Genomic DNA, 24224 nt, shown 5'->3' with positions numbered 1-24224 from the left:
CGGGGCGCGGGGGTTTCGCCGCCTGCGCCGGCGGTGCGGCCGGCCGGGCGAGCCGCGCGTCGCTCCCGGAGCCGAGGGAGCTGAGAGGCGGGTCGGCAGCAGTTGGTTACAGCTTTGTGTCACCGTTTTGCTTTCGCTTCGTAAATTTCTAAAAAACGGGGTTTCTTGAAGAAATACCCGCTGGCACCTGACTGACAGTGCCCTTGAAGCCACACATAAACGTGGCCGGCTTTGTTTTCCTAAGATCTGGTGAGAACGAGCAGAAAGTGGGGTGGATGTAGCATGCTGGGTTGTTTGACCTCCCCCCCCCAAATGTTGTGTTGTAAAAGCAAAATGCATCAGAGCCCAGAAGTAATATTTACAACTTGAAACCACGTGGTTCRTTGTATTTAGTTTTTCTATAACATTTAAGTTTGCTTTCTGTTAGGAAGGATCAAGAGCTGGACTAAATATCACATCTTTCTTTCCTGCTCGAACTGTGGCTATTAGGAGGCTGCTGCGAGAATACTCCCTGTTGATTCACTGGGAGCAGGAGCACGTTCAATATTAGCGTACTGGTAGAGAAGGGACACTTTGAACTGAGTCTGAACTAGCTATTTAACAAGTTCAAAAGTGGTGTGACTAGGCGCATTGTAARTGGAAAAAACATTGTAAATTACTGCCTTAGCTGAAAATTAGTTGTAAATGTGGTCTAGAGCATCTCCAAATTATTTTAGGAGTGGCCTGACCTGGTGAAACCTCCCTTCTTAAGCAAGAAGTAAGTCTTCAGGTCARCGAGTGATCTGCATTCATATGTCCAAAAGGATCTTACAGGATCACCTTATTTTGTTTAAATGGTATCTACATAATTTCAAGGTTTTTTAACATGTATTCTCACAAAAGTTGAGACTTAGTTATTTTATTGGTGGTTGTAAGTTTTATTTTATTGGAGATTGTAGAAGCAAATTCCTTTTTAGTCTGTATACTTTGATCTGACAAACAAAATGAGAGATGGACTTTTGAACTGATACCATTTTTAGACCTTCGGGAAGTACAGAATGTAACTGCCAGTCAACAGAAATTACTTAATTTTGTTTTCAAGCCAGTGGAGAGCTGGCAGTTCAGGCTTTAGTAAGATATTCCTTAAACTGGGAAGCCATTTCCAAGTTAAGAAGTAAATCTTGATCAGCAGGAAAATTGCCTCTTTGTCAGTTAAAGCTTAACCACRTGGTAAACTAAGATAGTCTTTGATTTGGTCAGAATATTTATGTAATATGAAGTAGTTTGCCTCTTGAATCTCTGATCTTTTTAAAAAAATTCATGAACTTCAAGAGTGGCAGATCTTAAAATTTAGAGCTGTTCCCAGCCCATCTCCTTCTTTCTCCCCAGGTTTCTGACCAACCTACTAGGAAGGGGAAAAGAAAACTAACTAATTGTAGGATACTGAAGTTTAACTTAAAGGCTAGCCTTGAAACAGAGCACTGTCTTTATGGAGATCTTTTTATAGTTGCTTATTAATGTGCTCAAAATACCTATCTGCACTGAAGCTGCTTTCTCACTGAAGGAGATGTTCTAGGAAAGCTTCCTCAGCTATTTGTCAAAGGCACTCTACTAAAAGCTTGAAAAACTTCCATGCGTTTCTTGTTTACTTGAATGATTCAACAAGGATGTTCAGGAACTTAATATACGACATAATCAGTGGTTGGATTTGGTTCCTGAGTTTCCAAAAAGTTTTGAAAGAATGGTAAAAAACAAGGAACCTAGGTTTTGGGGCACACTCGGGTAATCAGGAAATGAAAACTGGGATGAGATGTGTCCACAGCCCTCTTCTTAACAATGACAGCACTCTCTATTTCTTTCTCATGGCCTTCTTGCTAAGAAGAAACCTTGAATAATTATATTGCATTGATAATTATCTCTTATAAAGGAAGCCATAATGAATTTCAGTTGTAGCAGTCCTAGCTCAAAGGGAAATCTCAGAGGAGAGAGGTGGTGGAGGTGGCCTACGTACACTTTCCCCGCCAGCAATAACAGTGCTTGGTACATGTTAGRTGCTTCTGCTCCTTTCCCATTTATGGAAGTGAGTGTCAAACACATACGCATGCTAAATGCCCACAGGTGAAATGTTCTACAAGTGGTGTTGTGCACCTGCTGTATGCCCAGGCTACAAGTGTCTTCATGCCCCTGGATGGCTCATAATCAAACAAGAGCATGGCATGCTGGTAGTTGTAGTTTTTCTTCTTTTTTGGGGGTTGTACTACTGCATGAGGGGGAGGGCCGCTGCAGTTTGTTGCATCATGAAGACAAGATGCCGCCAGCTTATGCGTAGTTGCTAATGTACCCTTCTCCTTGGTGAGGGAAGTACAAATACTAACAGAACGTATAAGGCACACTGCCCTGTATCAGATGTCAAAGTATTGGATAGGCCTAATATGCATCTCTGCTTTATAGTCTTGTAAGAAAGAATAAGACTTTAGCCAAAAAAACACCATGTGGCGTTTCTCCAGTGAACGTTTGACTTTTCTGTTTAGAGGAAAGAGACGACAAATGCATATGAACTAAGGCAAATAGTATGAAAGCAGATGTTACCAGATGTGAGAGACAAAGCAAAAAGCCACGTGCCTAAGATACTTGTTTTCATTTGTGAACAACCTATGCGTAAGGTCTGTTTTTTCAAAGGATTACTTGGTTGAGGGGGAATTGATCATCTGTGGGTTTCTGACCTAGACCAGAGATTATTACTCTCTGATGGTGGTCGTTCAGTATGAAATTAGGTAGCACCCTCTTTGAGTTAAGCCTGACTTGTGAGATGCACTCGTCTGGATAAATGACACTTAACTGGGAGCTGTGTTGGCATTGCAGCTTACAGGACTTTAAAAATGGAATGAGTTTGGTGGAATTAAGTTTAAAAGACTTCCTTCCTGCTCCGATCAGTTGATGGCAACTAACGTAAGGGTACAAAGTCATTTTTGTAAATAAAATGATGGCTGTAGCGAGAATGATTTTAAAATGAACATTGTCCTAGGCCTCAGCAGATGTCAGGTAATCATCAAATGCTCCCTGCAAAAACAGGAGATGGTGGCCATCAGATGACAATCCTTAAAAATGTCAGGAACTGAATTCCAGGGTCACTGTTCCCCCCCTGAAATTAGTTACCTGACATGAAACCTTGCCTGATGCTTTCTGCTTTATTTTAGGCGCTGGTGAGTCGACTGTTGCTGGCATTTGGAGCTTGAAAGATAAGAGTATGAATCTCCAAACTTTTCATGGATGTTCTGGATGGTTTGGGATCTCCCAGAAAGCATCCTGGTTTTCCCAGAGCAGGGCAGACCTGTGAAGCTCTATTTCTTTGAACTGTGAATCCAAGATATGACTGTGGCCGTTTCTCTCCTCTCTATAGACATTTGGTTGTTATAACTGTTAGAACCAGCTCCTGTTCTGCACAGAGAACCCTTTGATAATCTACTTTGTTTCTTTTCCTAAGACACCACTGGGCCTGACTCCTTCCTCTAGTTACCTAATGTTTTGCAATAGTCATTCTCCAGAATGTTGGTTTTTTTCAGTCCCAGTAGGTGTTTTGTTTGACAGCTCCCCTATGACATAAGGATATATACCACTTTGCCCCTTTCTTCAGCGGTTTTACATAGATATCCTTTCACTTCTTTTTGTATTAAAAGCTAATATGATTTCTCTTGATATTTAAATGTCACCATTCTGTCTGAGAAAAAAAAATATTTTATGCTGTATTTTATTGCCCATATCAGCCAGGTTTTGTGCAGTGTCTCAAGTCCTCTCAACCCCTACAGTGCATCGCCTGTTTAAGTCAGAAGAATAATAATGATTGATTCTGACCTATTTTTCGTATTTACTGCAGTTATTAATGGGGAACATACATACTAAAAGCTTACTTTCTCTATATTAGACTAGTGCATCAGTCAAACATCTAGCGCTTTTAAATGCTGACTTTTTTGCATATTTCCTCTGCGGTAGAAAGACTATTATATAGTTGAGATGAAGGGGAGAAAGAAAGTATAATACTTTTGGTGATGAGGTTAAAATATCCAAAGGATAATTTGTTAATGTATCTGATACTAAATTGCTTATATTAGTTTTCAATTTAAATACCATGCTGGCAGATGCCGTATGAATGTAGCCTGGAGCCTTTCAACAGGATTAGGTATCTGAACTTTTTTTTATGGAGTCATTTGGAAATCAGCACTCTCCTCTGTAAAGTGCTCTATAATGGTAGCAGCATCTCTTAGGTGATGCTCTTGAAGTGTTACTTAAAATAAGTGTTTATTGCTATTCAATGGAGATATCTTAAATATAAGTACAGATGCATGTAGTCAGTARAGATCGTATGCTGTTTCCCGTGTGAACAGGATTATTAAGCCCTTTGTCCTGCTAAGCTTTAATTTGTATAAATACAGTACTCAGTCCTTCTCAATACTATAGGCTTGCTGCAAGATCACTCTTTGCATAAAGATTGAACAGTGAATGAAGTAACCTTGTGCACGTCAGCTGCTTGTGCTTACTGACCTGGGAACTCCAGTACTTGAAACAAAAACAGCAACAGAAGTTAAGAAAGAATACTTCGAAGGCTTATGAGTAAAAAGCACAATTAATGCTGCTAATTAAGGCAATCCTCCCCATGGTCTCTGTATGGTTATTAACATATAAATGAAAAAACTGAACCACAGAGAAATTATCATTTATCCAAGGCCATGTCATGCACTGGCAGCAGAGATCCGATTAATATCTTGGCACATGTGGTTTCATGCACTATACAAGTTTCATTGTATTGCTAAAACATAAATAATATTTTGAAAAACAAGCTAGTGTGATTGTGGGAGCTAAGTATCTGTCATTAAAGGCTTTCAAGAGAAGCAAACATAGAATTTTGATCTGTCTGTTGGCAAAATGCATCTTTACAGTTGGTTGTAATAAATTTGTAGCTAGATGAAGAATACAAATACAGGTACATTGCAAGTACATATTTGTTGGAAGTAAATAAGCAATATAGGTCACTCCAGCAACAGTTGTATAGATTTCAATATCTACTGAAATATTACTGGAATACCAGTTTTAGGATTTTAGACCCAAGAAACCAATTTGGTTTGGTTTTGACCAGTGCTGATAACTGAAGAGGTTTCTCTTTGAAGCTGAGACTGCAGTGTCTGATACGTAGTTTGATACTGAACTCAGAGTGGTGTTGGGGTGGGTGGCCTTTTATTTTTTTTTCTTTCATTAAGCTAGAAAGATTGGAGAACTTGTATCCAGTTTTAATTGTGAGCTTACTCTGTTTTTCTTCTGGTATCTTTTGCACTGACAAGATATATTATTATTATTGCGAGTTTAACACCCTCCASAAAGTTCTTAGCATGTTAGACATTCTGTTTCTCTTGAGCTAGCCTCTAATGGCAAAATATTTTGAAATCTTAAAATCCAAAAGAATGCTGAAGGAAGACTTCATTCCCAGGCCTGTACTGTATTTCAGATTGCCATATGCAATGGACACTGATCTCAGTTCCCAGGACAGGAAGGACCTGGACAAGTTCATCAAATTTTTTGCTCTGAAGGTAACTCTTCCTCTTGTGGGCAAATCTCCCTTCATTTGTGTTTTAAGAAAAAAGCCTTATTCCTGGTAGATAGTGTAGCATAACAGAGGGGCTTTTTGCTTGCTAAAGATCAAAACAAGAAAAGCTGAAGGCAAATTTAGGAGGAAAAAAAAAGAGAGGGAGAGAGAGAGAGATTCCTAAGAGGAATTAGCAAAATATATTTTTCCACGTTCAATACATCTTCCCTCTCCGTAAAATATTCTGCTATAAAATCAGTTATAGGCTGATCATACCTCTGTCATCTTTGAGTTCCTGTCAACACATTTAACTGCATCCAACAGCTAGATAGTATCCCTATCCCCTGCTGGGTTCTAACCCGTATTTTCAGTCCCTCTAAATTTTGTTCTGTTGCATCCAAGAGAAATAGTATCTGTTCTTCTGAGTTATGATATGTAACTATAAAAAAAGTTTGGCCTTACTTGGTGCATAGACTTTACTACTTGGCCTTACTAGAAGTAAATAGATACTCTGATAACAGATGACTCATTTGAATGTCTTTTATGTCTCCAGCTTCAGGATATAGTTATAAATCTTGTTTCAGTATTACTGAAGACAGTGCAATTCCTGATCATGAAATTGATATAGTTATTTCATGTTATTACAAAAAAAAGATCCACTTAAAATCATTTTCTGTCTGAGATAATGTCTACCTATTGTACATAATAATTCAAGGTGATTATACCTGAAGATTAGCCTAGCAAACTTCACTTCTCTACATTCTGGTCGGTCAGTCTTCTCTCTCTCTCTCTCTCTCTCTCTCTCTCTTTAAAAAAACCTGGAATTTGTCTAGGTTCTGAGTAGAGGGCTCTGATGAGTTCAAGAAATCAGTGTGTATCTTTTCCTTTGTCTTTCAGACGGTACAGGTAATTGTCCAGGCCCGACTTGGAGAGAAAATCTGTACCCGATCATCATCCTCCCCAACAGGTTCTGACTGGGTAAAGTCACAATTTTTAAAGCAATTCTCTAACTGTGTTTTTTAGTGTTGAGAACACATGCAATTCTTGTGCAGAATACATTAACTATTCATATATAATAATTACTATATTCAATTTTGTTGGTTAGGTTTTTTTTTCCTTGTTGACATGTAACATGCCACTCTGGGCTCTCTAAGGCCTAATTAGAGGAGAGATAAATGATGCCTGTTGGCAACTCCTACCTGCTGACTAAGGCACATTTCCAAGATCTGCTGGGGGTGGTGTCATGAGCTCTTTTTTTGTCAGAAGTTTGTACCTGTGATTCAGGACTTTAAAAATAATGGGCTTCAATAAAATTGAAGAGACTCAAGATACTCGGTGGGTGAACATATAATTCAAGTGAGGAAAAAAGAGTGTGACTTTGTACAGCAGGATCATGAAAACCATTTTAAGTAGCAGCCAAGGAAATGTTGTTTGCAAATGTGAAAAGCTTGAGCAAATTTGTGTTTCGTAAATACTTCAATGGATGCTGACCTAGTATGTTATATATTGGTATATGAATCTGCCTGCATTGTACCTTTAGGCAGTTGTTCAAAGAAATACAAAAATTGATTTGTCTCATTCATTCTGCAGTTCAATTTGGCAATCAAAGACATACCAGAAGTTACTCATGAAGCAAAGAAAGCCTTGGCAGGACAGCTGCCTGCTGTTGGACGATCTATGTGCGTGGAGATTTCTCTCAAAACCTCAGAGGTGAGGACCGAGTCAAAACAGGTTTCTGTTTTATCACTTGCACCTTAAGTCACCTACCAAAGCTTCTGCATTTTAGCCCAAGATAATGTAAAAACGTCTGCAGTCATGAGGTTAACTAGTATATGGATGAGAAGAAAAGTATTATTTAACGGAAACAATTCACTGCAAATGTCTGAGGCCAAATACACAAGTGAGAGAGCAGCAAAATATATAGCTTCTTAGCTGTGAAGAGTTTAGCCATTCTGAGGAAGGTGTGCTCTCAGGTGATCAAATTCTGTAGTGAAGCTTCCAGTGCACCTTTGTCTATTGTCAAGATAACAAGAAAGTGGGAACCAGAGGAACATCTTTTTTTGAGAGATTTGGCTGTTGCTGGTCATTAATGTGATGTGAAAAGATTTCTGTTCTGAAATGAGCCTTTGTTCACCATCTTTTCTCTGATACAGGGAGATTCCATGGAGTTGGAAATTTGGTGTCTAGAAATGAATGAAAAGTAAGTGCATTTTTCCAACTTCCTTTGTGTTGTTGGGTTTCTTCATGTTTGTTTTAGAGGATTTTTAGCTAATGAAATGGGGAAGCTTGCTCAATCCATGCTGATGAATGCGCACACATTGGCTGTGCTACCTGTGACACTTCAGAGGGAAGTCCTCTCTTCATTTCATGCACTGTCCAGCTGTTTAATGTCAGTGTCAAGAAAGGAAACGAGAAATTTCATTCTTTCTTCATTCTTCCGTTGCAATTAGTATACCTCCTCAGACACAAGGGTTCATATACTCAATAGCTACAAATGGTTTTAATACTGTAAGGATTCTTCTGTCTATTACAAGGCTGCATGGCATTTTTCAGCAATTAATTCTACGGGAAGTGACTAGACTGAAATAGGACTCTTGGCTGGTTGGTCAACTACAGGTGGTCACGCTGAGGCTTTCTTTTATTGTTTGAACAATTGGCCCAGACTCATTTTGATTAAAAAATTACTTTCTTAATTGGCAAAAAAAGACTTAATATTTTTTCATGTGTGTTCTACAGGTGTGACAAAGAAATCAAAGTTTCATACACCGTATACAACAGGCTGTCTCTACTACTGAAGTCTTTACTTGCTATAACCAGAGTAACTCCAGCCTACAGACTCTCAAGGAAACAAGGCCATGAATATGTAATATTGTACAGGTAAAGCGAAATAGAAAATACCACATTTGAAGCAGCAGATTTGCACAGTGTAGATGTAAGTGTGGTGAAAAAGGATGAGTGATAAAAATTCAAGTAGTTGGAATTTAACTGCTACATATCGGTGATAGACGTGAACTGTATACTGTGTATCACCTTATAGCCTCATTCTGAGGCATTAAAAAAAACAAGCACGAGCTCTGAAAGTACCATTGTGTGCCTAGCTTGTTGAGACGATCACAAAAATTCTGCATGCAGCTAAATGGTTAAATGGCGTATTTGTATCCAGTTGCTCAGCACATGGCCTATATCTGACAAACACATGGCTAAGTTGCACATAACTGCAATGCATACTTCTGCAGTTTAGACCCAGACTCGGTCCTTCTGTTCCATTTTAAAGATACATCCTGAGCTCCACTTGCTGTAGTTCCTACAGTTTTCTCATCCAAATACTGAGCTCAGCTTTGTTTAGCCTGTGAGATCCAACTGTCTTACAGTTCATGGTTATCACCTTCCAGTCGCCTTCTGTTTGACTTCAAGAAAAGTCTTTGATGTGCATGTGTAACTAATTTAGATGATTTTAGTCCAAAGTCTCATGTTTGTTACCATCATTTGCACAGGCAAGTTTAAAAGAAACCTCAGTCATTTCTTCATTCTTGCCTGCAATGCTGATTTGACAAATACTTAAGAGCAGCTCTCTTTCTAGTACAGTTAATATCTTTTATGTTGTGTGATGAGTACCAGCTTAAAGACTGACCCATCCCTGAAATTTAAATCAGTTCACTTTTTTGCTCTAAACCATAGACCTGYAACAGAGATTGACAGGCTTAAAATATTTCTGATTAGACTCAGCTACCATTTTCTCTTTCTATTCATGTAATACATCTTCCTCTGAAATAGCTGGAATGCTTTTTGAGATGGGCTTTCTGGCTACTACTTATGTTTTCTTCTAAAGAGGAAGAGTGGCTCCAACCCTCCCATTATTACTGAATTAGATAGGGAATATAGATACGTTTAGCATTATGGCTCACTAGACCTAATACCTCCTTGTTCTTTTTCCTGCAGGATATATTTTGGTGAAGTGCAGCTGAGTGGCTTGGGAGAAGGTATAGTTAGACACACCACACATAAACTAGAGCAGAACTCTTCTCTGTACTTGAGAGACATTTATTACTATGTTTAAGTGCTGCAAGCAAAATTAAGCCTGAGGTTTACACATGCTTTTTAAATGTGGATATTTTCTTCAAAGAATCATATCACAAAGTGACAGGTATAATGTACTTTAACAAGATCTAGGGTGACTATTATTTTGACTCTAGCAATCAAGAACAGAAATAAAGAAAATATGGATGTATGTTCATAAGAGGCAGGACCAGTAAAGGAGATGATGATCTACCCAGGATCAAGAAGCACCTCAGAGCAGTGTATGAGCCAGGATAGGAAGTCAGATCAGGAGTCTTGTGGATGAGGCCTAACAGCAAGGCAGCCTAGTGCTGCTGTTTCGTTATGTGTTCTATGTTTGTGTTTGGAGTTCAGATTACAAGGAATAATGTAAACACAATGAAAATAAGATGATATAATCTCAGAATAGGGAAGTATAGAATATAAATAATCAGTTCTGTGTAACCATTGAATCTGATAATTATTCTTTAACCATACAGGTTTCCAGACAGTCCGTGTTGGGACAGTGGGTACTCCAGTGGGCACCATCACTTTGTCTTGTGCCTACAGAATCAACCTTGCCTTCATGTCCACCAGGTGAGAAAATATGATCATGCCAGAAAGTGTTTTACCATCATATGTTATTAAATCCCTCATATTATGAAATCTAAATCTTTACCTTCTGCTTATCCTGTCCTGTTGAGATGTTCCTTCATGGAGAAGACTCTGTCAGGCTTAAGTCTTACAGCAAGGGGAATATTTGGGTAGCCCTGAGCCAGACTCTGGGACTCTAAACTGTTGATGCTTGCTTGGAGTTGCAGAGTTGAATGGTATAGATGCTGTGGTCCCATTAACAGGTACTAGGGCTTTCTGTGAGGGCACCATGAGTTGGGCTAGTAGTGAGGAATACCAGTAACACCATTTGCTTGTTGCATTGCAGGCAGTTTGAGAGGACCCCTCCTATCATGGGGATTATCATTGATCACTTTGTGGACCGTCCCTATCCCAGCTCTTCGCCCATGCATCCCTGCAATTACAGGTGAGGAAATGCTGAGTGCAGTCATGGGCTATGGTGAAGGCATCATTATGCCCAAATACAGAGCCTTCTGCACTACCTGCTGACTGCATGGGAAGGGAGACTGGAGGATCAGGGTCAGTCATAGTGACATGGTTGAGCACATGAGGAARGGCAACGTGTTTCCCCTCAGGTTTAGAAGGCTGAGTGCAGCAAACCCCATTATGTTCCCAAATTCCATACAGAACCACTCTGCCCCAAAAGAGGTTGAACCTTGGCTACCTTTGGGAATTTAAAAGGGTAACAGTTAATCTTCATGTAGAACTAATGTCTGCAGGCATGCATCCTCAGCGATTTCCATGGGGAGCTGAAGTTTTTCTTTGTAGATGAGGGATTTGCCCTCTCTAAAATTCATGAGAGTAGTCAAATTGGGACCAGTAGCACTGTTTGACAATGATTCTCTCCACACCAAAGCCAATAGCATTGGCTGATACAGGAAAAACTCTTTAGTTCAATAAAAAAAAAAGAAAAAAAGAAAAAGTGTTCCTATTTGGAGATAAGAAAAGTATCTGGGGCAAATAATTCTGAGGAGAACTAAAATTTCAATAGTCTGTTTTCCACAGTTCTGCCAAGAAGATTATTAGAGCCCTTCATAATTCTCCTTTCAAGTCCACTCAAATACTCTCAATCTCCCTGCAATGTTTGTCCCAGTGTGTTTTTTCCATTTTCAGTTAGGACTTGTTCCTTTTTTTGCTGCTTTAGAGCTGGGGAGGACAATGGTGCAGTGTACCCCTCTGTGGAAGATTCCCAAGAAGTTTGTACGACATCTTTCTCCACCTCTCCTCCATCTCAGGTAAGAGGAAGCAGGTTATTTCTGCTTCTAGATTGACCAGTCATGATTAGTATGTGTGCCTRCTCCTGCATCAACTATAGTGTAAGCATGAAGCCTCTTGCTGCTAGATCAGTCTGTATAATTAAAATTTAGTATGTAAGCTTATTACTCGTCTTGTTATGATACACTATGAAATCTAGTTCTAGTGCCACAGGACTAGAAAGACTGAGTTATTAGGAAAGATTAAAAGAACTAAGTCCTGCAGCTGGGCTGAGATAAGCTTGAAGAGGATAGCAGCATACAGTACATACACATACTGATCACTGCAAAAGAAGAATTCAAGAGCTTGATCCCAGGCAGCATTACTAGAGGTAACAGACTGAAACTGAGAAACATTTACATATCAGGAAAATGCTTACGGCACAGTCATGTCTTTTGGACTGCAAAATAGTAAAATAGGAAAAAGACAAAAACATTTTTTGTAGGACCATCTAAAACTAGTTGGGACAGCAGAAATATGTACTGGCAAACAAACTGGGTTGTAGTATTGAACTAGGTGGGACTTAAATAGAGTTCTCTGTGTTCCCACCTATCTGTGCAAATTTCCTCTAAGTTTTAGTTTTAAAAGAAACAACAAATGGATCTCATCTGAATCTTGAAAARTGGAAACTCCTGTTCTTCTTTCTCTCTCCTTATACATCTGACTCAACAATTATGTATTTTGAAGACTTGGCCAGTTTTGCTCTTTTCCTATAGCTTTAAATATTCAAGAATGATCTGCCTTGTTATTCTGCCAAGCAGATGGTTCTACTGAACTTTAAAGACAATCTAAAGACCCTATAAATCTGTTTTACTGGGGGTGCGAAGCACAGAATGGAGTGTATTTGGAATGTTGTTCCAATCTGAAAGAATTTGCTATGAGTCTTCTTACTGCTTCAAAGGAATTAGTCTGATTGGTTTAGCAGAATGCATTCTGCTGAATGAGCTGGAAATGAGCTTTTCTTAGGAAGTATTTCTGTGCTGACTGGATTTGGGGTAACAGGGCATCTGGCATAATTGACCTGATCAGGCAGCACTCATGATGAGTCTAATGGAATAAAGCTTTTATTGTTCCAGGATATACAGCTCAGGAGATGGGTTTGTGGCTGAGCTGTGTCTTGCCTTTTCACCAAGCAGGTGAAAGGCAGTAGGGTTCATGATGAAGTTTCCACTGGCTTGCTCATGCCAGCGTAATTTAACAGTAACAGTGTTTGTGAATACATTGAAGCTGGCATTTCCCCAGGGAACATAAAGCTTTTCCTCGCAGTGAGACCAAAGTTTCATGAAACAAGAATAACCTTGAAGATTCATATCAAGTATGAGCCTCCTTTCTTGCCTTTCTGTGGTTCATAGTTGGCATACACCGCATGCTTATGTATAAAGCAACTGCCAGTCTTAACCACAATTAGAATTGTGAGCCTGACTTGACAGAGTGGTCTCTAGAGTAAATGAGGAGGGGGGCAGGGAAAGCTGATTTCTCTTCCTCCAGCTTTCTATATAAAACTTAATGCTTAAGAAGATAGGAGGAACTCTGTGGTATAGACAGCTCATATGCAGATTATCCACAGATCTACCTGCGTTCCCAGTAGCCCAACCTGCATGATGCAAGGCAGTAGATGGTAGTTTCTCCCTGTGGACCTGCATAGCATGTCTGTTATGTGGGTTGGAGAATACCCTAAAATTCAGGAGAAAGTCAGAGCACAGGTGGTACCCACAAATCAAACTTTCGTAAGTTCGACTTTTGTAAGTTCGTAAGTTTCGAGTTTCGACTGTGCTGATAGGAAAACAACTGGGGAGAAATCAGGGACCAGCCCAGGACTGGGATGCCATTTTTGCATTAGCACCCTCCATAAGAAAGAATTTAATTGTGGAGTGTCAGCCCTCTCTTCACATCAGTTTATTTGAACTGTCCCTTAGTCTGGGCCCTCTTTTAGTCTGAGCGTACAGTACAGAAATGCCAAGATAGGATCCTTGCTGTCTTTTAGAATGCTAGAAGATTAAGGGTGTATGGATGGAGACTATTGAAATATATGTAATTTGTACATTTCCAAATAAAATCAGTCTTAGTTTTTTCTGACAACTACTCAGTCATCTTCTTGCTAATTGGCTGTTAACAATTCTAATTAGCTGTGGAACAGAGTTTCTGTCAGTGTTCACTGGAGTCTGAAATATTACTGTGTTGAGTGGTTCACTGAGATTGGAAAGCAATCCTTCACAAAATTAATGTGTTTCTGGGAATACTGAGAATTCTGCTCTCTATGTAGACTTGGCTGCTGCAAACAAAGTCTCTTCACTAGCTTTCAGTTTAGCCAATCCTTTATAGTTTTTCTCTGAAGTTCTTCTCTCTCTCTTTTTGTTTCCTCTGTGTGTCTGTGTCTGTGCACAGTGTGTTTTTACTGTCACAAAGGCACATTTTCAGACCCCTCCTCCTGTGGTGATGGACACCTTGAAGGTCCCAGTGATGGGACTGGCCTTTTCACATCAAGTGAGTTGACAATAGAACATGGTCTTCATGGCCAGATAATACTGGCATGATAGAACAAATACAGGAAAGCACCAATTTGACAACGCAGAAAGTTTGTTACGGATCAAAAAGACTAGTCAACCCAAAGTAGGACAGGCGCGTCTTTGGGCCTGGTCAGTTTGCAAAGCCACTGCTCTCTAAATATAAAAAACACCTGCAGTCTTTCAGATGAACAGCAACCCTGCAGGAAGCAGCCTAGAACACTTAATGAGGATATGGGGAATAGTTTTCAGCAACCTTTTAAAACGGTGTCTTCAGGTTAAAAGGAGGAGATAAAAGAAGCGCACTGTACTTTGTCAGGCTGGTCAGTGTTTGAGAAGGAACTAAGCATTCCCTACCTCTGCTGAAATGGGAGCCCAGCCTACAGCTGTAACACTAAGGATGCCTAGAAGAACACAACCTGCTGTTGGCAAAGGACAGCTATAACCCTCCTTTGCCAGAGGAGGAAGAAGAGCGAACAGAGAAAACGAGAGTGTAAAGGCATAATAAATTTTTTTATTTGACTTTGACAGCCTTTAAAAAAAATAGAAATACGGGTGAATTTTGGTCCCACTGATGCTAAAGGTCCCTAACGTCAGTGAATGTCACCTGCTTTCCATTGGGCTCAAGCCTACCAAAGTTTTCAGTTCTCTCTCTTGTAAGGATTTCAATGAGAGCTGGATGCTTAAATGCCTTTGCAAACGAAGGTCTCCCAAGACAGGAAAAGCATATTTGAACGTCAGATGTTGCAAGTACGAACTGTTAGTCAAGGACACAACAAGTAATAAGGCACATTGCTGAATGTTTTCTCTTAATAAAATCTATGTCCTAGAATCTCTGCAGTCAGTTAGATCTTTTCCTGGGTTAAAACAGAAATACTGTTAAATTGGAGAAAATAAAAGTCTTACTTATATCTGACTTCATGGTTACAAGTAACACAACCTGAATTACTGTTCTTTGTTTACATCTTGTATGTTTGTCTGAAGTCATGTTTCTCATGCTTGTGCTAGTCTCTTAAAACAAAGGACAGAGAAACACTTAGTAAAATGGGAACACTTAGCTACTACAAAGTTGTTGGAGGATTTTCAAAGGCAGGTGGAGAATGATGCAGTTTGAACTTAAAAGTTTCACGTTTCTAAAGCTAACAATGACTGAAAGAATACTCGGGGAAAAAGACTGTTAAAGAATAGAGAAGCATGCCTGTGTATGCTGAAGATTTCTTAAATAGAGATAATATTAGATCAGTTCAGTGAGCAACACTCCTTAGAATTTATAAAAGGATTTCTACAGATGGATGAGCATAAAATAATGTCAAAAGCAATATTAATTCCTACAAAAAGAGTCAAGTTAGCTGGATATCTCCAGGAGCACAACATATTACAATTTTATACTTGGCCTTCTCTGAGAAAGAGGTTGCTCCATTCAGCCTAACTAGCCTTTTGTGCAGGTAAGTGCTGTTCATCATTGAGACCACCGTAAATGATGTCAGTGTGGGCATTGCTGGGGTATCACATGCAGATCTCTGAATGAAGTGTTCCTTTTGAAGTCGAGAAGGCCAAACCAGGAAAGAGTCTTGCCCCTCTTTCTACTTAAGGTGCGTAATGACCTTCTGGGTTTCACCACTTCCAGCACTTTATTCCTAAAGCAATCTCACAAGGGTTAGTTTCCCATTTCTCTCTTCAACTAGTACACCTTCAGGACCCTACATTCTATTGCTTAAGCTGTTTCATCAGGCTCTGAAGGCCAACTCTTTTAAATGCAAAATGGAATTGAGATCAAACAGTTTATATTGCAGTTGCTTTGGAAAAAAATATGTACTTAAATATTATCTCTTTAATAAGTTGATGATGGTATTCACGCTTTTTCCAGTATGTGAACAGTCCCATAAAGCAGAGCTTCCCTGTGTTAGATGTCAGTCATACCTTGCACAGCCTCCTCAGTGTATAGGAAACCAATCTTGTTTTCTTGTCAAAACCCAAACTTCATCCCCTGCAGTAAGAACTTTTTTAAAATAAACTTCATGATTGATTTCTAATGAAAAATCTAGCATTTATTCTGCCAGCCTGAAACACTGTGCTCTGCCTGCAACTTCTCCTGTTCCTTCTCCAGAGTCTGGTGATTATTCAGACTGTTGGGCATTCCCCTTCCCTTTACTTTCTCCTCTCCCTTCGCCTTTCTTGTGTTTTCTCTTCCTTCTTAGCTTTCCAGCTCTCGTCTTTCCTATCAGCCTGCTGGCCTGGCAGTTGGACCAGCTGACATGGGGTATCCTGTACTCTTTGCTGGTGGCTTGAATGCTGCACACCCTCACCAGGTACTTGTAAAAAAAGGTGGAACAAGTGTGGCTGGTATTGCAACCATTATGTGTCGCTTGTACATCAGAGAGAGGCCTTGAAACAAGTGCATGCACTGATATCTTGCCTGCTCAGGAACGAAAAGAATCTAGGCTAAATAAAGAGAACTTRCAGGGGAGCTAGGAACTGGCTCCTGAGCATCCTTAACTTCACTCAGATAGGGTAGCAGTACCCTAGAAAAAACATGCTTAAAGAACAGGTACCAAACCTGTTTGCTGGCACAGAAGCATCACCTTTTCCAAAGCCTTGGCTGAATTACAGAGCTGCTGTCACTGTAGCTGCACAAGCACAGCACTCTAGCCTAGATGTGGGATACACTGACAGTCCATTTTGGCATATTTGCATCCATTCATCAGATAAAATAAGCTAAGAAATGTTTCTCTGCTTGCTGCTTCCACACCAGTTTTGCTGACACAGTGATGGTAGAAGAGGATATGATTCCTCCATTACTTGAAATGGGCATAGAGCTCTGCAGTGTAAATCAAGCTTGAAGTACAGAGGAATAGAAAGGAAATAAGAAAGCATTTGTACTATGGAGATCACCTTCTGCTTGACACTCCCCTCTGCTTCATGGTAACTGGAGCCTAGCTGCATGCCAAAAACACTACCTAGTCCCAGTATGACAGAATCTGCTCTATGTCTAGCTTGTTATTGAACCAATTTAGAGATATCTAACTTGACTGTTTCTCTCCATCTCAGTTAATTGGTCCAGGAAAAGAGGGGGGGGTGCCTCCTGTTCCTAGTCAGCCAGCACACGGCACTCAAGCTGACCAAGAAAGGATATGCACCCCACTAGATGGAGCCCACTACTCAGCAGTTACTCCTTCTAGTAGGTAGGTCAGTCTTACATGGCCCACCACTTGTCTTAATTCATTTAAAAAACAGGTAAAGCTAAAACTTTGTTTTCTCTTTTTAGCTATTTTTTGTAGCACAGCTATTGTCTTCCCCCCCTTAAAACAGCTAGCAGCTTTCTCTGATTGTGATATTTTCAGTTTTTCTCCAATGATCTCTGTCATCTACTTACACTTTTGTCACCTTAACATCCGTGCATCTTCTGATATCTCATTTTTAGAGTACAGTTTCTGCACTGTTTTTGATGATTATAAAACAGCAAGATAAAGTTCACAAGTGAGTCAAGGAAATGTGAATTGTTATGGAAAATAGTCACAGTGCAGATCTGTTCATGTGTTACACTACAAAACTTTAGACACAGAAGTTACTTAAAAGGAAACAATGCAGCCTCAAACTATCTTAAATCACTTCCCTCTCTGCTAATACAATCCCTCATTTTTATGTTTCTACATTCATTTCTTTTCAAATGTCTCTTGTCTTTTCACATAATTCTGAGTTAGATATCTTAAGCGGAGATTTTGCTGTGGGGAAACCAAAAAGCATTATAGTTGCATTAGCGCTTTCCTGGATACCTTACATATGTAGTCCGCTTGCCAGAAAACTCAATCAGTTTTGGTGCTTTAAAGAGTTATGAATACCCGTAGTAGGAAAAAACAGGTCATAAAAATAACTAGTAGCCATGCATTGAATTATCTTGTAAAGTGATACAGAATTATCTTGTAAAGTGAAATAAAGTCTATTATTTGTGCCAAGAGTCACTAGTTAGTCTCTCTGTCTCCCTCAGTGAGGACACAGAAACAGTATCAAACAGCAGCGAAGGAAAGTGTGGCTCCCCACATGACCTTCTGGAAACCATCTTTATCCGGAAGGTGGGAGCTTTTGTCAACAAACCCATTAATCAGGTAACTGCAGTAGATCTTCCCAGAAGGCACCATAATACCCTGCTTCTCCAGTAGGTTCCACACARAGGAAACGCAATCCAGAAGAATGAGAGTACAAATTCCTGCCTGGAGCATTTGCCTAGAGGGTCCTGTCACAGGCGTATTTTTCATAAAATTCTCTTGGGATGTGACAGCCATTAATATACCCTGCCTTACCAACACCCTGTTTGGGTATGGAAGACTTCMTTTGAAGTCATTCATTTGTACTTCATATGGAAGATATTCATGACTTCACCAGGCAATGTGCCGCTACCACAGGTTCTTAAACTGGAGGAATTGGTATCAAGCCTCCCTTCTTTGGAGGAATGTGTAGTAGGCCAGTTCATCACCAGTATTTAATCATTTAAGAAGCTCAGCTAGGGCAGCTTAGAAAGCTGCCTACTTCCTAGTGCTGTTCCTAAGTATGCTTTTTGTTCTTTTCCAGGCCTTTTGGATGTGTGAAGGAGGATTGTTTCAATCTGTAGGCATTTATTAATCCCTGCCTATCTTGCATAGGATGTATATAACCCATCCTACCTCCACAGGGCACATGATCTGTATTAGGTCAGTTGAGTAGTCTATTTTATGCCTTTTAAATGAGGTTATCAGCCTCCTGCAAACTGTCAGTGTGATTTTAGGCAACTTTTAGCAGACCGGACAAAGACTTCCAGTATCCTTTTCTTTTCTGAGGAAGCAGAGCATCTTAATGAAATTCTGTTTCCTAAATCTCCTCAGGTGACCATGGCCAACTTAGACATTCCTTTTGCCATGTTTGCTCCCAAGAATGTTGAGCTCGAAGATAACGACCCCATGGTAAGCCCCTTTTAGAGGTATAATCTGTGCCCTCTCAGCATCCCTCATGCAACATCCATCCTATTCCTTACCTTGTGTACACTTTTTATGAGCAAAGAACTAATTGTCCACATCTGTTTGATTTCAAGAAATCTCCCATGTTGGGCCTTGGGTTCTCCAGACAAAGAAATGTTTTTACTGCCCCAGCAGTAGTGTGTGCTTATTGCCCAGCCTCTTAACTGCCCCCACATTCAAAATATGCAGATARGCTGAATGGTAAGATCAGCACTTACAATCTTTGATTTCTTGAGCAGGTGAATCCTCCCGACTCCCCAGAAACTGAATCGCCTCTGCAAGGCAGCTTACACTCAGATGGCTCCAGTGGCAGCAGCACAGGGAACACCCACGATGACTTTGTTATGATTGACTTTGTAAGTGCCCTGATTAGTGCTCTCACACAACACCTGCATCTCAGGTGGGCTCCAGGTGCAAATGATGTCAGAGGAGTTTTCCTTGGGTATAAAAGGCTCCTGATTTACAATCCCCAAACTGAGCTAAAAATCCCAAAACTGCAAAGGCACTGATACTGTGAACCAAAAGCTATAAATGAAATAATCTTCCAGTTCCTACCAATACATGTACTTGCTCTCTTCTTTCTAATGTCTGAAGGAGCCAGGTTCCACAGAAATGCTCTCTTGCATGTGCTCAGGCAAGAAGAGATGTTGGCCTAGGCAGGGGATAAGGGTAGAGCTTCAGTTATTTAATAACTGTGTTATTGCAGCAATGACTGTAATACCAAGATGTTTACTGTTAGAAGGTGTCTTTACCTGAGATTACAGCAAAAGGAAAGCCAAGCTGCTGAACAGGAATTAACAGCAGTGTCTTTGATTCTAGAAACCAGCATTTTCAAAAGATGACATTCTTCCAATGGATCTGGGGACATTTTACCGTGAGTTTCAGAACCCACCTCAACTCAGCAGCCTCTCAATTGACATTGGAGCTCAGTCCATGGCAGAGGATTTGGTATGGAAGCATGAGATTTAAGTTTGTAGAAATTACCTGCTCTTTATAATCCTCTCCCTTTTTCTCCTCTGAACAAGCTAATATCTTCTCAGAAGAGAGACCTTGTCCAAAGCGGTCCCTCATTAATAGACTTCCAGAAAACTGTACCTATTTGTGGCACATCTGAGCCTTTGAAATGGGTATATTTATCTGCAAGCTGAAAGCTGCTGCAGTCTGCTTGCTACAGAGGGGGAAACTGGTTGTCATTCAAACCCCCAAAACTAATCCTGCTTCTGGCATATCTGGCTTAGTGGCAAACTGGGCCTGACCTTGCAGCCTGAGCACAGATAAAACTACCTGAATCAATCTAGCCTGGTTGTTTGGAGTGATGTCTGCTGAGTGCAGTATAGGGCTTGCAGCCATTGCAGCTCTCTGCCTTTGGTACTCATTTTTTTCCTACAGTAGATTGCAAGTGAGACTTGATGAAGGCAGCAACATTAACAGGTTATTGTGTTGCAGCTGCTGGAGGGAACTGTACAAGGCCAGGCCCCAATGCACTGTTTCTGCAGAACACAAACTCTGGGCAGAGTGCCCTTTTCAGCGTCACTTGCTAAATCCTGCCAGAGGACTCCTGTTCTTGTGCATGTGTGGGAAAGGGAGCCCAGAGCAGTGAGAGAGGTTGCATGACTTTGAAACAGAATTTTTGCCTTGTAGTTTGTGTTAAAGCATCCTTTTACCTRCTGTGATTGAGTCCTGATCTGTGCCCTTCTTTGCTTTCCAGGACTCGTTACCAGAGAAGCTGGCAGTCCATGAGAAAAATGTCAAAGAGTTTGATGCCTTTGTAGAAACCTTGCAGTGAAACTGTCTTCCAGTTTTGCTGCAGTGGTTCTTCTTCTTCAAGGCATCCTAGAGAATGGTGTCAACAAATATCTGTCTTTCACCCCCCTCTGCCTTTTGCCTCATTTGACAGTTTCCCTCCATTAGTGAGCTTTGTCTGATTACTGTCTTCAGCAGCAGACACAGCTCACCTGCTAGTTTTCCTCAGTTACACCACTGCATAGATGTGGACTGCTTTTCTCATTGACATTCAGTTTTGAATTTGTGACGTTAATGGAGACACAGGAAGTCAAACTGCAATGTATGAAACATTTTCAGTCTCTGTTCTGTTTGGAGAGGTTTGTGAAAAGCTGCCATATGCTTCCTCCAGAGGTCCTACAGTATAATTTCTCCAGATGTAGCGTCTTGCTAACAGACTATTTTTCCTACAGTCTTCAGTTCTGTTAGAGCATAGAAAGCTTTGGCTTATTTCCAAGGTCTGTGAGTTCAGCAGATTCAAAGTTTTAAGTCTAGGACATCCATCCACAGAATGGGGCATTTCATCCTGACTTCAATGTGAGTGCCTGGAGCACAGCAAGAGACACTGGGACCTGTATAATACAAGTTACCTTTGTTTTTTGCTTCCAAGGAACTGGGTCTCTACATGGTCTTTTTCTGTGAGGCCTTCTGTTATGTTTGTCAGATAAGCAGGAGTGAAATTACAGAAGTGCTTTCTATGTTTCCTTTCCACTCTTTCCTGAGAGAATTGAAACTCTGATGTGCTGAGTTTATGAGTCTTGACTTTGTTGGCAGTTCTGCAAGCAGCAGCTGGGATGATGCTGAATTCATAGTCTCTGCTTTTAAAATGCAACTGTAAATATTAGGAATCCTATTTCTTTAGGGTTATGTAATTAGGAGTCTTAGTCCAAGATTCTTTCCTCTAACCTTTGCAAACTTTGCTGCTTTATGGTTAATAGATGATCTTAAGAATCAAGAAATATTTATTGCTTTTAAAGAAACCTATATTTAAAAGATGTTTTGTTTTCATGTAGTAGTGCGGGTCATTCTGCTCTGGATCACTGCAGAGAGCAAGTGTGCCATGGAATCCTGTCCAGTGAGAATGGAAAAAAAAATCCAGGATATTTATTTTCTGAGACAAACTTGATTAATATAATACTCTGTTTTGGGGACACTGTTTCCATTACATCCAGTCAGGGCCCATTGATGCAATGAAAATGCACACATCATTGTAGTGGAGTGGCAGGGACTTACTTAGCAAAAAACTGCATTCTGATAGGCATGGATGAATCTGCTGTGTTCTTCAGCTGTTCAGAAGGCAGCTTCTTTAAAGAAGCACATTTTTGGGGAGGCTTATGGTACTTTTAAATCAGTTGGCTTTTGATTAGCTGAAAGTTTATTTTTATAATGAGCTAGCTATTAGCAGTGTGACTGGCTGGCAATGCTCTGTGGTTGCTTTGGCTGTTGTATGTCCTTTGCCTGATGTGAGGAAGAGAGGAGAAATAGTGACACTAAGCAGAAACTTAGATAAGGTAGGTCTTGTGGTTCTCGCCCCTTCTCCCATGTGTAACTACAGCGAGCAACTGCAAGACCTCCTTATGGTCCTAGAACACTTTTTTTTTTTTTTTTTTTTCCCTCCTAGAGGTGGAGTTGTGCTTCCTCTGTACTGAGGAAGCATCTTAATTTCCTTTGACTGGTGGAGTAACAAGCCTTCTAGTTACTGAAATGTGACTTCTTCAATGTAGCTGTATTCCTTATTGAAAAAGATTGCTGGCAGATGGCAATAGGCTGTGGGAATCTCTAGGTCACTATCTCTGTGCTGCTCCTAGAGCAAGGAACTGAGGTCAGGATATAGTGTATTGTAAAGCAGATCAACACAATGCTTAGAACTTTACCAGCTTTCTTGTTGAGTAGTGTGTTTGGTGGGAGGTCGTGTGTGCTCTAAAACCCCAGGTAAGAGTTTTATTGAAGGACAGTTAGCCACCATCCTTTCTACTTTAGTAAACMAATCCAGCTTTTCAGCAATGATGTCATATACAGAAGTTCCTTACTCCTTGCAAAGACGCACAGATGTTCAAAAAGCCTTTCTAGATAAACAGCTTGCAAGGGGGCTTTGGTTACATGGTAAATAATAAATACTTGATCCCCACAGCCAGATCCACCTTCCTGTACAGATGCAAGTAGTATCAGAAGGGTCCAGGAACACAAGGAATTAGTGGATCATCAGTCTCTACCACCTTGCAGGAAGTGGGCTGTCACCTTTCCCTTAATTTACAGGTTGTGCTTGGGAAAGTTTTATTATCTGAGCTGCCAAGCAGCGGAGATTGAGTAAAGTGCTGGTTCACACTGTATTCACAGGGAAGACTGGAATAGATTTTCATCTGGCCAGTGCTGCTACTGTCCTGTTGTTACACTGAAAAGCTGTGGAGTTGACAGAAAATACGCCATTCTTGCTGATGCTATCCCAGTGGTCCCCAGAGCCAAATATTCATGCTCGTTTGTTCACGTAGTTCTGAACATGGCTTCAGCTCCCACATCTCACAAGGCAGAATTTCAGTGTAGCAGGTGTTTTTCTGCTTCAAAGGCTAGAAAATTGTCTATAGGAGCTGCCAGGGATGAGCTGGATGGTCATAGCAATAAAGATCTTCTCTAGAGCTGAGGTACGTGCCCATTTTCTGGATACTCCTTGGCTTTAACACCTAGTTTCTATATCTGAACTACCAGATCTCTGATCACTGCATTAATGTTCTGCTTCATGAAGGATCTAGCTGCTGCTGTGGCCTGCCACAGATAGAGTGTTATGAGGGCTGTTTATTTTAGCAGCCATTCTCAGTTCTATGTTAAGGACAGTATATATGTAGCTGCTGACTTACAGATGCTTTGGGTGAAGGGGAAGGGTCCTAAATTGCATTGTTTTGGAAATTGTCTCCAATGTACTTCAAGTATTCGAAGAATTTCCAATAAAACTTTTATGTAAGCAATTGCCTGCCACACTGCTCTGTTCTTCTGKGCATTTCACTGCATGTATTGACAGGTCTGGAACAGTCCTAACCTTTCAGTCTTTCTCTTTAGGAAAACTGCAGAAGTCAGTGAGTTTCCTAAGCAGCATGGAATGGGTCCCACACGCAGGTGTGGGGGTGGGTCTGTCCTGCAGGGTGTAGGCCTCATGGCCTGCCTTGTGAGTTGGAAGAATCAGGAGTTGTCTGGATGTCCCATGCCAGCTGACAAACTAACATGCTTCAAGAAGGGAGGGGTTGAAAAAGGAAAAACCCAGAACAATTTGCTTTGTATTTGTTTGTTAATAACATGCTTGACACATGCTACCCTGTCTGTGTCATACAGACAGGGTAGGCAACAAAACACAAGTTGGGTTTTGTGATGGTCTCCTACAGCCACTGTTCAGTCGTCCTTTACTAGCCAGAGCAGCCCATAGTGCTGCCCTGATCAGGAAAATGGTGACTGATTTGCCTTGCCAATGGGGAATAATCCATATCG

At 40.5% G+C, this 24224-nt stretch overlaps 1 protein-coding gene across 7 annotated transcripts; it reads left to right on the top strand.

The window, feature by feature from the left end:
* The first annotated feature begins 389 nt into the window (after nucleotides 1–389).
* ATG13 (autophagy related 13) lies at nucleotides 390–23710 on the top strand. 7 transcript variants are annotated; one of them, XM_085306166.1, is made up of 18 exons: nucleotides 390–3224; nucleotides 5477–5558; nucleotides 6452–6532; nucleotides 7145–7264; nucleotides 7708–7754; nucleotides 8291–8431; nucleotides 9494–9534; nucleotides 10090–10186; nucleotides 10530–10628; nucleotides 11367–11457; nucleotides 13862–13960; nucleotides 16179–16289; nucleotides 17029–17162; nucleotides 17966–18083; nucleotides 18837–18914; nucleotides 19208–19324; nucleotides 19788–19916; nucleotides 20677–23710. In XM_085306166.1, the coding sequence occupies exons 2-18, from the start codon at nucleotides 5490–5492 to the stop codon at nucleotides 20752–20754; spliced, it is 1650 nt and encodes a 549-aa protein (XP_085162292.1). In that variant the 5' UTR covers nucleotides 390–3224; nucleotides 5477–5489; the 3' UTR covers nucleotides 20755–23710. The 7 variants fall into 7 exon arrangements, with proteins under 7 accessions (XP_085162292.1, XP_085162273.1, XP_085162307.1 ...); XM_085306147.1 differs by having other exon boundaries at nucleotides 390–5558; XM_085306181.1 differs by lacking the exon at nucleotides 10530–10628 and having other exon boundaries at nucleotides 390–5558.
* The last annotated feature ends 514 nt before the right edge of the window (nucleotides 23711–24224 follow it).

Source organism: Rhea americana, unplaced genomic scaffold (assembly GCF_003343005.1).
Source record: "Rhea americana isolate MKP2758 unplaced genomic scaffold, rheAme1 scaffold_102, whole genome shotgun sequence".
Classification (NCBI taxonomy): Eukaryota; Metazoa; Chordata; class Aves; order Rheiformes; family Rheidae; genus Rhea; species Rhea americana.
The sequence above is the reverse complement of the archived record's forward strand: the minus strand, read 5'-3'. Positions and strand labels throughout refer to the sequence as shown.